The sequence below is a fragment of the Atractosteus spatula genome, chromosome 2 (genome assembly GCF_055471065.1).
Source record: "Atractosteus spatula isolate fAtrSpa1 chromosome 2, fAtrSpa1.hap1, whole genome shotgun sequence".
In the NCBI taxonomy this organism is placed as follows: domain Eukaryota; kingdom Metazoa; phylum Chordata; class Actinopteri; order Semionotiformes; family Lepisosteidae; genus Atractosteus; species Atractosteus spatula.
Window position 1 is genome coordinate 15,378,352 of NC_142707.1, and position 14,849 is coordinate 15,393,200.

The 14,849-nt window shown below is 38.5% G+C and overlaps 1 protein-coding gene across 1 annotated transcript; it reads right to left on the bottom strand.

Annotated features, from left to right (window-relative positions):
* Positions 1-8,001: 8,001 nt before the first annotated feature.
* On the bottom strand, positions 8,002-14,251 carry LOC148839351 (alpha-1A adrenergic receptor-like). Its single transcript, XM_088908194.1, has 2 exons — positions 13,320-14,251; positions 8,002-8,507 (listed from the first exon to the last, which is right to left on the bottom strand). Exons 1-2 carry the CDS (start codon positions 14,215-14,217, stop codon positions 8,002-8,004), a joined length of 1,404 nt encoding a protein of 467 aa, XP_088764320.1. The 5' UTR covers positions 14,218-14,251.
* Positions 14,252-14,849: the final 598 nt, after the last annotated feature.

Below are 14,849 nucleotides of genomic sequence, written 5' to 3' on the forward strand. Positions count from 1 at the left end.
ATGGTGAAGATGTAGTTGGCTTTTTTTAAAGCAGCTGTGTTGTGAAAACTGTGCACTGAAGAGCACAGGGAGTGGAATTTGAGAGGCTTACATATGGGTGCCTGGGGAGCACATGACCAGTTATAACATGGAATGCACATAAGGTAACTACACTGCGTTCACTATGCACCTATTTGTACACTTATCAGATTCCTCTATATTTTAAAAGCACTTTATAAACATATTTCTACAAAGATCTCAGTGATTGCCATTCCAGATCCTGGAGAGCTACATGGTTTTCATCGCATACGAGCCCTTACAATATCTGTAACTTTATTGACTTGGTTTTTATCTTGCATTATATTAAGAAAGTAATCAAGCCTCATGATGATTATACATTCGCTAGATGTAACAACACCCAAGAATTAAGTGTATTGGAAGGTTTATTGAATGTTTTATTTGCAGTAAATTTGGCTTAACCCACTTGGCTGAGGGCCAAGCTCCTGGCCAGAAGATATTGAGGTTGGGACCCCCATGTGGAGTGAGGAGTCACCAAGGAGCAGCTGCAAAGGTGGAGGTGGGGTTGAGGATGAATGAAAAAGATGTATGTGAAAAAAAAAAAACGGGATTATAAACAACTATAGTTTTTATGTGAGGAAATAACATCAGTCATGATTACAAATTACTGACAGCTGACATTGATTGAACTTGGCTGTTGTCATCCTCCCAAACGTCTGCTAAAAACTCCATTAGGTGGGCTGAAGTGGGCGAGATTAGGTTTTGACCTCCTCCTGTTTTTTTTAAAATCAAAACTCAATTTCAATAGTATAGTCAAACCCTAACTGAGGTGTGGAAGAGGTGTAATTTGAATAGTCAGCTTTATTGGAGTAACTCACCCGGCAGAGAAGAACATCAGCTTCTCTGTAAGGACTATAGGAATATCCAAAAGAATCAGTAGAGAACCCATAATGCCAACTGGGGTACAGTATATGGGTGTAAGAGGGAAATGAATGTTTTGAAGGGATTTTTAGTAGCATTTTCATATTGAAGAGAGAAAGTGCAGGATATATAGTACAGCTTAATAATGTTTGAGAAAGGATGAAAAGGGCAACAAATGAGAACTGAAGCAGATTCTTAAATGTGGAAGATGGTGCACATGGTAAAGTGGTTTGGGTTCTTAAATGCTGCAAAGTGCTAAGTGATTGGAGGAGCAGTAATGTGCAAGTGAATAATTAAGGAAGATGGCATTTACTGGGATGTAGACAGAAGTGAGCAAGATTTGGTTTTGACCTCCTCCAGAACTTTAAATTTCCCCATACATTAAATACACAATTTCAAAGACTTTATAACTTTTTTATATTTATTTTTTTATTACAATATGTGACATCAAAAGACACAGAAATATCACCATACCATTGTTTTAACAGTAGGACACCTTTTCAGTTTGCACAGGTTTCAGAGCAACAGAGATGACATTTTGGCATAATAATGCATCAAAGAGCACACCTTGTTCACAAGAAATATGGCAGACATGGCAGCAATGTATTTCTATAAGATATTCCATTGATGGTCAATGGAGAGCCACAATAAAGTGGTTTAGCATTCAAAATAAGAAAAAAAATCTATTGAAAAACACTTGTCCAGTGAACTCAGGGATGAAGTATTAAATACTGTATATCAAAAGCTTTAAAAAGAACCTGCTAGAACTGTTCTACATTTTTAGATGTTGATGATGTCAGGGTGACCTATGAAACCTACTGGACTGTAGTCTTCTAGATCATACTGTACATAGGTCAAGCCTGACACCTTAAACTTATCCAAACTGTGCTGTGGTGGGCATCATAACACGGGTATTCCAGACATACTGTAGGAGATGAATGAGGAAAGAGCTAGTCAAACCTGATTTATTTCCTTTCAATTAATGTGTTGACTTTACAGTCAGTATCTCAAAACTCAGAGATCTGAATATCAGTGTATCTTCAGTTTGTTTTCCGAGAAAGTTAATATGAACTTTTTTAGAACATATATTATTTAGAACATAAAATATTAAACAGTACAACAAGGCATAAAGGAAGCTCACAATAAAAAAGAAAATGAAACAAAGCTAAATAAACATATTCTGTACATAGAAAACATTGTCCAGACTGTTACACATTTTGCACTTGCATAAGTATAGCTTGCATGTACATGTGAATGTGTACAATAAATTTTGATGAAATATCTCTGTCCACCCAGACCCACAAAATGGAGGGCCTTCTAGAATCTTCAGCACTGAACTATTAATTAATACATTAATTTGATTAGATGGATACATTCAGTAAGCCTTTTGAGGCTCTCCTATATGGATAGTGCTACTTGAATTATTTGGACATTAAATAATTTAATAAAAAATAAAAGTATGGATTACCATTCCAGTTAATATGGTAATAAGAAGATGCGAAGTTCAAAGTTTAAATCAACATAGACTTTTTTTTTGTTTTCACAATCTTAGAAAAGGACAGTCTATTTAAAAGCAGTAATCATGTATGCTTGATTGTCTGTCTTTATATTTCTGATCTGGGGATTTTAGCCTTAGAATTCAAGAATTAATCAGATTGCACATAGTTATTTCTTGTGAGCTTACAAATTATCCACTAAAAGTATGCATTAGACTGCTGTCTGCACAGTCTTCATGTTTATTCATACACCGATAATGGAGAAATTGTCCGTTTAGTGTCAGGCTCTCTCAATAATGATAAAGACAGACCATCAAAAGAGTCTGACCCAATGAGTACAAAATTGGCACAATTTTATACATCTGAGAGAAGAAATCAAAATGCACAATACCTTTGATATTCATATAGTATGTTTACTAGTATAATCATGTGGAGATCTATAATATTTCCAGACACTTGTGAAACAGTGTGTATTCAGATGTGTAAGGTTGAAGTTGTGGAGTTACCAAGTTAATTTTGCTATGGATTGGACCACTCTAAAATTAGTTCTAAAATTCACCAAGGAAAAAAAGGTCCAGCTGAAATTGCTTTTTTGTCTATCAATTTCAGAAACTGGCTTTGTTACAAATGTACGACTAAATGTGCTTTAATTCTAAAAATCTGGAATACTCTATATTTGATTAATCTTCCTGTCTTCTGAATCTATCACTTGGAATGACTGTGTATAAAATTGTGTATAACATTGTGCCTCTGAGAATCTATATCTTGGATGATTTCACGTATTCACTAATTTGATCAAATTGACACAGATCATTTTATAATCATCTTATATGATGCTAAGAAATTGTTTTCTTAAGTACTTTTTGTGTTGTTTTATTGTCATCTGGGGTTTTTATTCTTTTTATTGTGGAAAGCAGATGTTGGAAAAACACCAAAAATGTAGAGGTAATAGAAATCCACATAATGTTGTCCTTGGTCTCCCTAGCATTCAAGAACCAGTTGAAGACGTTTGATTACAGATGTTTTGGGATTTGTCTTCGTGATAGCTAGAAATGTTTTGCCAGTCTCTGCTCTCATCAGAACACTGAAGAGAAAGACAAGGAAACCCCCAGTGTCTGGCTGTTGATTGTATTTCAATATTTTACAATCGCTGAAGGCTTTTTAGAGAGGAAGCAAAACAGCAAAGAATTGTAAGTCCATAAATCATGCAAATGCACACAAAATGAGGTAAGCCTGAAGCATGCCAAACCCTTGTTTGGCAGGTATAAAGGCCTTTTTGGTTTATTTTTGTTTGCTTTGTATATGGGCCAGAAGCATGTAAAACCTGGAATGGATCAAACTGCTGTGTAGTGGTAATCTTTTAAGTCTTTTAGAGTCTTTTTAGATCTAGTCTTTGAATGGATCTTCTAGATGATTCCTTTCTTTACATTAAAGATTGCCTTTTATACAGACTGATTAAAAAAAAGAATATATGTCCAAGAGATAGCAGTCATTCTGTGGACTTCAGTTCCCCAGACATGAGGTCACATGTGTGTCTGGTCACAAGAATAACTTATTACATTACAGCTTGCCAGAAAACATCTTTGCACAATTCAGCTCATACGGCCATGTTAGATGAGCAGGCTAAGGACTTCAATGCAGAGAGCCCATTCTCAGGAATGAAGCAGGACTAATCCATGGATTCTGACACTTGTACATGCTAGCTGAAGATACAAAATAAGATAGTTGGAGGTTTAAGAATAATACTGCTGAGGACCGATGTGCTACCACTTGGTTTATTTTTGAGTGCAGTGCTATAAGGTTTTGCCAGCCCACCTGCCTGACAACAAAACAAACACCCTCTTTTGGAAACTTCCCAATAGCACTTGTTCCTGGGAAAATTATGAAAATCTCATGTACATCTACTATAGAAAAATTTCTTGAGGGTTTCGTAGTGTACGCTTCAGGAGTCGCAGCTGCTTCTAGAATGTTTGTTAAATATTAAAGGGGAGAATTTAGAATGTGCTTTGGTAGCTAATTGCCCAGAATCTGACTATCACAAGCAATGGTCAATCCTCTCCTCCATAGTGAGTCAAGCTCATTAAGAGACAGGTAGAGACACAGACTTCTGCCCTGACACCAGGAGATCCATCCCAGTTTTGACCCAGGTCTGTGGATAGGCTGCTTCTTCTAGAGTTGAGGGAAGCTGCGTTATAATCTTACTTTTTAATTACAGCCACACACAGGCCATTTGCACTCCAGATGAAAGCCTTGAACTTGAATGCAGCCGATTCATCTAGCTGAGATTTTTTTTGTTGACCCCCTACTCCCCAAAGGCAGAGCAATATCCCAGGTAGAAAGTCCCACAGCTTCAATAACTCCCCTCTTATCTCTTCTCAGAGAAGTGTCAGTGTTGGTCCGCTCCGAAAGCTGAAGTAATCAGAAACGTTGATTATTTCTGGCCATCCCTGATCTCCACTGGGAGGCTGGGCCTGCTGCTGCTGAAATAAAAGGCAAGTCTCTGATTTTTCTTGTGCTTTTCAGGAGGAATTTCCTAAGCTCTCTCCAGGCACATGTAGCGGCTTTCAGCCTTAATACATGTTCATTTAGCAAAGCCCTGCTCTTAATCCCTTCCAAAAAAGATTTTTAAAAAATCAAACAAAACAGCAATGCAGTCAATTTCCAGTCCCCCTGTATCGTGATGTAGCTTTCTTATTCTTCTTTAACGCACAAGTAATAGGGTTCTAATGGCTACAGCATTATAAATCACAACATGTTGTTCCTAGTAGATTTGTTTCTGCTATTGTTCACATCCTGACATGATTTTAAGTGTCTAAGTGTCTAATGTCTTTTGCAGCTACTGTGAAAATTCTGACTGCAGGTGCTTCTGTAGCATCAAATTTGGGAACATGGTATTATTTCTTACAAACACCTGCTTCAAAGAAACTAGTGCTTGCTTAAAGTACTGTATATACATGTCAGGACATCAACAATGAATAAATGACTTACAGATACAATGTTAAATTGCAGGAGCAAAACATGGTGAAATGCACTACTGTGTAAAACTCTTCAGAAGTTACACTACATGTATGTAAAGTCACCACTAGTGTTTTATTAAAACTGACTGTTATTAATACAGTTAATTAATTGTCATTTTGTAATTTTAGTAATTTACACTGACCCCCATCTTCAAAAACTTGTTCACATCAGTTTGAGGTAAACTATATATGAGCAGTCACTATGAAGGGTTGTAGCATCTAATCCATCACATTTATCAATCAAATCTTACTGATTTGCTGTCAAGTATTCTTTGCTATGAATAACAATTGTTGCACTTTACATAACCTTAAAGGTAAAATTCTACTTTCTGTACTACGAAATACAGATCTGTCAGGATTACTGTTAAACTGTTATCTTACTGTACAACAAAATGGGTCATCAAAGAACTGTGTTCCTGCACAAAGTACAGTAGGAAAAACATTGAGTAGAGCATAGGAAAATGTCTAAAACTTTTACACAGCTGTGTATAATACTATATTGTTCTTATATTTCTTGATACTTAGATATTTCTGAAGGTCTTTGGGCTAAGAAATTTTAAAGAAGGTAAACTTAACTTCAGATTGAACAAAGAAAGAGACTCTCACTATTCTTGTAATGACCTACTTGACAGTTAATGGCTTTTTGTGGCACAATTCTGAGACACTGGGCTCTTTGAACAACAAGTGATGGCACTTTCACTTTTGGTGCAGGCACATCCTATTTGAAGGCCTATTAAGTCAAGCAAAGCACAGGACACTAGCATGCCCTTCCACTTGCTCTTTACCATACACACTGCGTTAAATCAGTGGATCATGAATCATGGCAGATGCAGTGCTTGATGAATGAAAGAAACATACAGTTGTGAGAAAAAGATTGTGAAGATTGGAATTATCTGTATTCCTGTAGTAATTGCTCCTCAAATGAAATCTTCATCTCTGTCATAATAATAGATTATATCACAACACAATCTGATTAAATAAGTAAAATACAAACAATTGTACTTTTTCATGTCTCTGGTGATCACATTTTTAAAACATTCTCTGTCTATTCTGGAAAAAGTATGTGAATCTTTAGATTTAGTAACTGGTGGAACCTCCTTTAGCAGCAATAACCTCAATTAAATGTGTTTGTAGCTGCTGATCAGTCCAGCACATCGCTATGGGGGGGTATTATGGCCCATTCCTTGTTAGAAAACTGTTTCAATTCATTGATTTTTTTGGTGATATCTTGCATAAACAGCTTGCCTCAGGTCATGCCACAGCATTTCAATAGGGTTAAGGTCGGGACTCTGACTTTTCCATTCCAAAATGCAAAATGTCTTCTGTTTAAGCTACTCTGTTTACTCCTGCAGATTGTCATGCTGCATGACCCAACTTCTATTTAGCTTGAGATCATGGACAGATACCCTGACATTCCCTTGTAGAAATTACTGATGTATTTTGGAATTCATTGGTCCCTCAATGATTGCAGGCTGTCTGGGCCCTGAGGAAGCAGAGCACCCCCAAACCATGATGCTCCCCCCACCATGCTTTGTTTTTCTCTAAACATATTTATGCCACAACATTCACATTTGTCCAGAGAATATTGTTCCAAGAGCCTTGTGGAAAATCTAGGTGGTCTTTGCCAAACTTGAGAGGGGCAGTAATGTTTTTTTTTGGGAGCAGTGGTTTCCTCCATGGTCTCCTTCCATGGACACCACTCTTGTTCAATGTTTTCCTTATTGTGGACTCATGAACACAGACATTAGCCAGTGCAAGAGATGCCTGAAGATCCTCAGCTGTTACCTTAGGGTTCTTTGTTACCTCCTTGATCTTTGTATGGCTTGCTCTTGCTGTGATTTTTGTTGGAAGACCACTCCTAGGGAGAGTAGCTATTGCATTTGTATAGTATCTGCCTGACTGTGGATTGACAAAGGCCTTAGTCTTCAGAAATGCCTTTTTATCCCTTTGCAGCCTTATGAGCATCAATGTCTACTTCTGAGGCCTTCTGAAACCGCTTTTGATCAGTGCATGTTTCACCAAATGTTTTGGGTTTTTTTACAGGGCAGGGCATCTGAAACTCACACCTGAATGTCATCTCATTGATTGGAATTCCCGACTCCCCCTTTAATAGAGGGCATTATACTAGAAGTTCACATACTTTTTCCAGCATAGACAGTAAATGCATAAACAATGTGTTCAATATAGGCAAGAAAAAGTACAACTGTTTGTGTGTTATTTGTTTGATCAGATTGTGTTTATCTATTATTATGACTTAGAAGAAGATCAGATCACATTTCAGGAGAAATTAATGCAGGAATGCAGAAAACTCAGAAGGGTTCAGAAACGTTTTCTCATGACTATAACATAGCTACAGGAATAACAGCATAGAGAAGATGCATCTGGAAAATACTAAATGAAAAGTAAATTTGCACTTTTTAAGGACTGTTTTCCTGTCCTGTTCCAAGTGAGGCCTTTGACCACCAATCCTGGTGCTTGAATTGACTGTCTGAGACAAGGGGCCATCAGTTATATTGTTCTCCCTGTGGAGGATATTGTGCTGCAAGTGTGATTGTGACCTGAGGCCTCAGTTACACGGCCTCTCCGTTCTCACACAGTGAGAGCTTGTGAATTTTGATGACTGGTACAGGAGTGGGTGTGGGGCCTTGCGTCGGAGGTTCACTGACAATACAGCAGCATGCCCTCAGCAGGCTTTTGCTTCGGACCCGGGCAGCCTCTGTTCGAAAGCTGTGGCGCTCTGTGGAGGTCACTCCTGAACAAGCCCTACACTCTCCTCTGTCTCTCTGTGTTGCTGCTCGGCTCAGAATGGGTGTGGTGGGACTGCGTCCATGGTCTCCTCGCTGCTCTGCTTCCAGAGTGCCAAAATGCCCATGTCCCACAGCCAGGGAATGTGGTTTTGAGGCTTGTCTGGCCTTCCGTGACAAGCACTGCACTCTCAGCACATTCTGGAAGGCCTTCTTGAACTCCTGACTGGAGCAGGGGTAGATGATGGGGTTGATGCAGCTGTTGAAATAACCCAACCAGAAGGTGATTTTGAAAATGGTCTCAGGTGGCCGATAGGCTGGGAATATAGAGCCTGGGAATACAGGAAATACACAGAAAAAAAGAATGTTAAAAAAAGGCGCACATCACTAAAATGACCACTGACATTTTCAGGAAAATATCAAAGCACAGTTACCCTAGGCTGCTGTGGAACGTGTTTTGACATATACACATCGTTGTTAATAACAAGTTATTAACTCATATAAGTTGTTTTTTCATGATATTACCTTGTACTGTATTTGCTTTACCATGGTTTCTGAATATTTTATCATTATTATCATTACCTTTAATTTACCATGTGTTTATTGTCCCCTCTTATGCTCCACTTTGTCTTTATGGTGGTATACTGCAGCAATTTAAAAGATTACAACATAACTCCAATGCAGGTACTGGTCCAGTATTGCACACTGTGATTTTTCGTTTTATCCTGGAAATAATGAAAAGCCTGCATCACCAGCATTGTAAATGAAAATGACACCACCATGTTTGCTTATTAAAATCAGAGGGTGTTCATCGATGGAAGGAAGAGCACAACAGCAAATTCAATTTCTCTGCCTCTGTTGGGTCTTTGTTGAGGTTAATGGTTTTTATTGAAATTAGCACCATAAATTGGGTACCTTTTGATAGCTAAGGAGGGTGCTCCTATAAGGAGGCAGAGTACAAATCACTACCAAACAATTAATAATGTTAGCTTATGAAATGTTCACAGGCCACTGTCTTCTAATTGACAGCTGCTATTCCGTGCCTAGAATTTTAAAAATATAAGACAGACTTACATCAGTCTTAGGGTTTAGGATGGCAGTTTCATCAGTATTTATGTTACAGGAGCAGAAGGATTGGTTATAGAAATCTTTAAAAAAATTATATAAAAATGTAAGCAGAGGAATTTTTTGAAAACAGATGTTTTTTACTTGTTTTTCTGTCTTTTGTTGATCCCTCACAGTTTAGATGACAGAAAAACAATTTAAAGACCTTTGTTACCAGAGTTAATCTAATTCGCTACTATCCTTCTGTTTGCCACATGACTTAATGGACAGCTGATATCAGTTAGAATTTTTTAAATTTATCTCGTAAACAAGTGTCTGGATTATCCAGCCCATACCAATATAATCTAAAACTCTTGAAGATCAAGTGGTCAGGTTTAAATAAAAATAATTACTTCCATGTTTTCATTGTTTCTAAGTTTGAATACATAGTCTGGTATACTTCTGTACTACTCTGTTACTGTTCAATGAGTACAGTTATCGTTTTAGTGCTAAAACGATTCAGAAGATGGAAAATTGGCTTCTCAAGACAATATCTTCAGAAGCAGTGAGATAAAACCAAATTAAATCAAACTTTCATGCAGCCCAGTGAGTGAATACGGTTTAAGGATTAAAACTTCTCAGTTTGCACCTCTGTTAACATGCCTGACAACACATTATATTTTACCAGCTTTATAGCTGCAGCTACAGCTTTATATTTTATTCTGCAGTATTTGTCATTTTTGCTTTCAGAAAGCACTCAAATGTTGATCCACCTAGTACACACACATAAGAGCGCTGTTTACAAAAAGTCAAGACTCCTGATTCCAGCTATTACCTTAAACTGAAGTACATCAATGGCTTTGTAAGCAGAAGGCCTGATTACCAGTTCTGTTCCTATGTAATCTGTTGCAGTTTAAAAATTCATAATTGGGTGCTAATCTCTGCACTTCTGAAGGCTTATTTCCGTAGCTATAAAACTACAAAAAAACCTACTTCGCAATTCAACTTGGATTTAAAGTCGTTATAGTACCAATATCGCCACAGTAATTAACTCAAGATGAGTATTGAGATTGATCCAGCAGAAATCACATTATGGGTCATATGTTTGCCTGCATTTATTCTCTTTCAGGATTCTGTCTATAATTTCACACCATGAATCATTAACTTTGGTTGCAAAGCAAAAGCAACTTGGAACACATTTCACTTATAAGAAATACGGATAGCTTCTTTTTAAGTTCTCTTGAGTCATAAGTTATTCATTTAATTGCTCATTATACAGTATATACAGTATGCCAGTAAGTTCAGGTAAAAACAATGAAATTCTAAACCAAAATGTTTGCAAAACTTTGATTAGAAAGTAAATGTGTACAAGCATGTATTGTATATTTCTTTACACATGGTGTAATAAGTGGAATGTTATATATACAGTAGTACATGCTATAATATGTTATTTTATGATCTAGTGTACTGTATATACACTGGGTTGGTGATGGTGGTTTTCAGCCCTGGGTCTTAAAATCCCCACATTTTAAGGTGTCTTCAGTTAGAGATAAAAACATTATGTTGTGCTTGAATAATTATTGAATAATACATGGTGAATGGAAACAAATGATGGTTAAGTAGTAAGCTTGTAAAGCTGTACAGGACCAGAGCTGGAGACCCATGTGCACTAGGATTAAAAATGTGTATGAAAGCACCAACAGTTTGTTTTTCCTGATTGCTGCACAGGAGAAGGTTGATGCCAATGTCATGTTATGCAAACATCAATCAACACAAGGGGAGGACAGGGGGCCACAAGAGGAGGGAAGTAACTAGGAGAAAACAAATGCGCAGCTCTGGAGCTACACAGGGATAACTGAAAGTAAAGAAGATATGGACACACAAACAGCCAGATGAACATGTAACTAGGCTAAGCAGTGCGATTTAAACCATATGGCTTTCACTTTTTTTGACCTGGTCAAATTCCAACATAGGTCAAATTCTGGAATTAATAAAAGTCCCCCTCCCATATCCCTCTTCATTTATCCTCCTCCATATTGACACCAGGGCAAAACAAACACCCCTGCGTGGTCTATTTGGTTTAATTGTAGGAAATTGACAAGGTTTTTAATACAGCACTGGAGCCGCATACCTAAACAATGAGATTTCAGCATGCCTTGCTGTGGTCAGGAGAGAACACATTGAATTCCACTGCCTTAATAAAAGAATGCCCAAATGTGCATTTAATGGAAAATATTTCTTCACATCAGTGATGCTGTAAAAATTAAACTATTAAAATGAATAAATCAGGTCCTTTTACAAACGTTTTTTTTACCCAGAACATCTTACGAGACTAGGGAAGAAGTTCTTATTTGCTGATGTAAAGTTCTCTTTCAGTAGAGCCTTGTTTTTAATGTTTCATTCAATGGATGAAGAACAAGGAGGTTTAGTCATTTTCCCAGGGTGATAGACACAGACTTGTCTCCACAATGAATTCATGAAAAGTGCAACTGTATCCATTATCGTGAAATGCTACAAATTATATTTTCATGTGATATAATCAGAATAGAAAAGGAAACAATGGATATATTGAAAAGGATCACAATAATTACAGTAGGTGATGCATTAGAGTGGGGTATATATATCTGCACATTTCTTTGTTGTTGTTATTGATTTTTTTCTCCTGTGTTTACTGTAGCACCTGCAATCTAAGCATAGCAATTATCCTGTGTTAGACAGATCAGGGTGTACCAGACAAGAAATATTTTGAGGTCCTCAATGGTCCTAGGCAAAGTATTGCAATGACTGAACAGGCTGTCACAGTGTCTTCTGTACTTGGTTATGCAAAGATTGCTTATTATAATACACATTTCCCAACAGCCAAATACAGTGCATTGCAAAAATATTCACCCCTTCAAGTGATGGGAGTTTTTTGTCTTTGAAATGGGTATGAGATGCTCATCAAGCATGAAAAACAGGTTTTGCCATACTGTACATAATGCATCAGTTTTGAGCATTCCTTGTGAAAAGGATTCCATTTGAAAAGTACAGACTTCCTATAAGTGTAGGCAATAATAGGCCAAAAAGGAAAGGAAATTATGAATGCTGAAGATGAATGTGTCTTTTCTACAGACATTCACTAGAAGACATCTCAGCATTAAACACTAGGGAAATTGAATTTGTTTTTTATTTTCTCTCTCTCACTGATTTCAGTAGATCTATGCAAAATTTTGGCAACACTCATTTGTATTGAAATGCAGATGATTTACTATAGCGATATTGTAAATGGTTAGTGGCTCTGAAAAAATATTTTCCAGTAGCTCTCTGAGTAGAAAAAACATTTCTGTTTCTGACTGAAAGATGTGGCATGCTAAAAAAAAACCCTGAATTCTAAGAAGCTGATTCAAATATGTATTTGCAGAGGTTTTTTTTTTCTCCAAACTTGATATGTCCATATAAATATATGCTATTAAAAAAAACAACTAGCAGAAGAAAAGAAAACAGATGTGAAAAGGATTCAGAGCCAAGCCCTGGGTTTTAAAAGTGTGAAACACATAAATCATACTGGAGGCAATGTTCTGTCTGCAAATCTCCCAGGGTATGTATAAATACAGTTTAGCTATTTTTTTGCTGGATTTATTTACATCTGTGCTATTTTACTCAGTACATTTATAGGATTGTAATTTTAGGGATTAGACAACAGCTAAAATGAATGAATGATCTACTCATACAAAGGCAAACTTCTGTTTTGATGATAAAATCTACATCAGCAGCTAAACTCATGATCTATCAATGGCATATTCCAATCTCACAAACTGTACTTGTGTGTCCACTTCACATTTTCTAAACACACTGGTAATGCACTGCTAGTTCACCTACTGGATCTCCCAGAACAATATTCTAGTATAGTAGGAGTTCAGAGAAAATGAACATAATGTGGTTGGAGATGACTGGACTAACTAAGCAAGCTTTCTTACCATATTTGTTTCTGAACTATGATCAGTATAGATTTGCCATAATCTGATCTTCATCTTGAACGAGTTTATTAAGGGTTATAAGACCTGTCCGATGTGCCCCCCCAAAAAGGTAGCTTTAGGGGGATCACAATTTGGTTGACTCACCAATGGGCAGCACAAGGAAGAAGGGCAACCAGCAGAGCACAAAGCAGCCCACTACAATCCCCAGGGTCTTGGCAGCCTTCTTCTCACGGGAGAACTTGAGCAGGCGCAAGGAGAAGTGCAGACGACCTCGCATGGCCTCATCCTCGGGCACAGGAGTGTTTCCCCGATGCATCCGCAGAGTCACACTCTCCGAGTCAGACTTGTCAGTTTTGCGGCCGTCTCGCAGGCCCCGGGTCTCGCGCTTTGCTACCACATAGACGCGGCAATACGCGGTCAAGATAACGGACAGTGGGAGATAGAAGGAGCCGACGGCGGAGAAGATCGCGTAGCCGGGCTCCTCGGTGATCTTGCACACGCTCTCGTCCTCGGGCGCAGGCTCCTTCCAGCCAAAGAGCGGCCCAATGGAGATGGTGATGGAAAGTGCCCACAGTCCCACCAGTGCCAGCACACCCCGCCGGTCCGTCATAATGGCAGGGTAGCGCAAAGGGTAGCTCACGCCCACATAGCGGTCGATGGAGATAACACAGAGGCTCATAATGGAAGCGGTGCAGCACAGAACATCCACGGCTGCCCAGATGTTGCAGAAGACCCTCCCGAACACCCAGCGGCCCAAGATCTCAAAAGTGGCAGAGAAAGGGAGCACTGTGGTGCTCAGAAGCAGGTCGGCCACTGCCAGGTTGACGATGAAGTAATGTGTGACAGTCTGGAGGTGCCGGTGACACACCACTGAGAGGATGACCAGGATGTTCCCAAGGATCCCAAAAACAATGAAGATCCCTAGAACCAACCCCAGGACCACTGCTTTGGTGATGTCCAGGCCTGGGGTGGGGGCCTGCGTGCAGTTGGTACAGTTTTGTGGCAGCGAATCTGGAATCATGTTCTCCCCTAGGGGGACCATGTCTGCAGAACACAGCACAGGAGGTGGAAGGGGGTGGAATTTACAAAGGACTTAGGGGGAAAGAGTCCTTTCAAAGTCTGTCTCCACTTAAGACTTTTTTTAATTACTGCCTTGTTATTGTTTCATTATCTTATACTTAGGATAAAAGGAGGACCCTAACCACATTATAACCACATCCATCTGTGAAAGACAGGATGAGATAGCTACTGTTTATGTTTCTGAGCACAACGAAAGTGCAATGAAAGTACTGGTGTAATCCGAGGGGCTAGAATACACTGGCACGTAATTTCCATTCCTGCCTCTGGGCCTTTGCTAAAGGGGGTCTAGCTCCAGCTTCTGAACTAGTTTAAAGAGTGGGAGTCTGACAACTGATGACCACCAGAGTAGTTTTGTCCCCAATTGAGACAAGGCATTAGTGGATCTTTAAAGACTGTTGGAATCATAGCAGATTGATGTTCTCTGGTATGCGCGGTCTTGAGACTATTTTGTAATAGTTCAAACTGTCCTGTGTCTTAAAAAAACATTGTTGTTCTTTTTCCACTTCTCTTCTACGTCTTAACAAGTCTTCCATAGTTCCAGCACTTTTAGCTGGCTGAAATTGATTTGATTATTTTGTTTTCAGGTGGTTATAG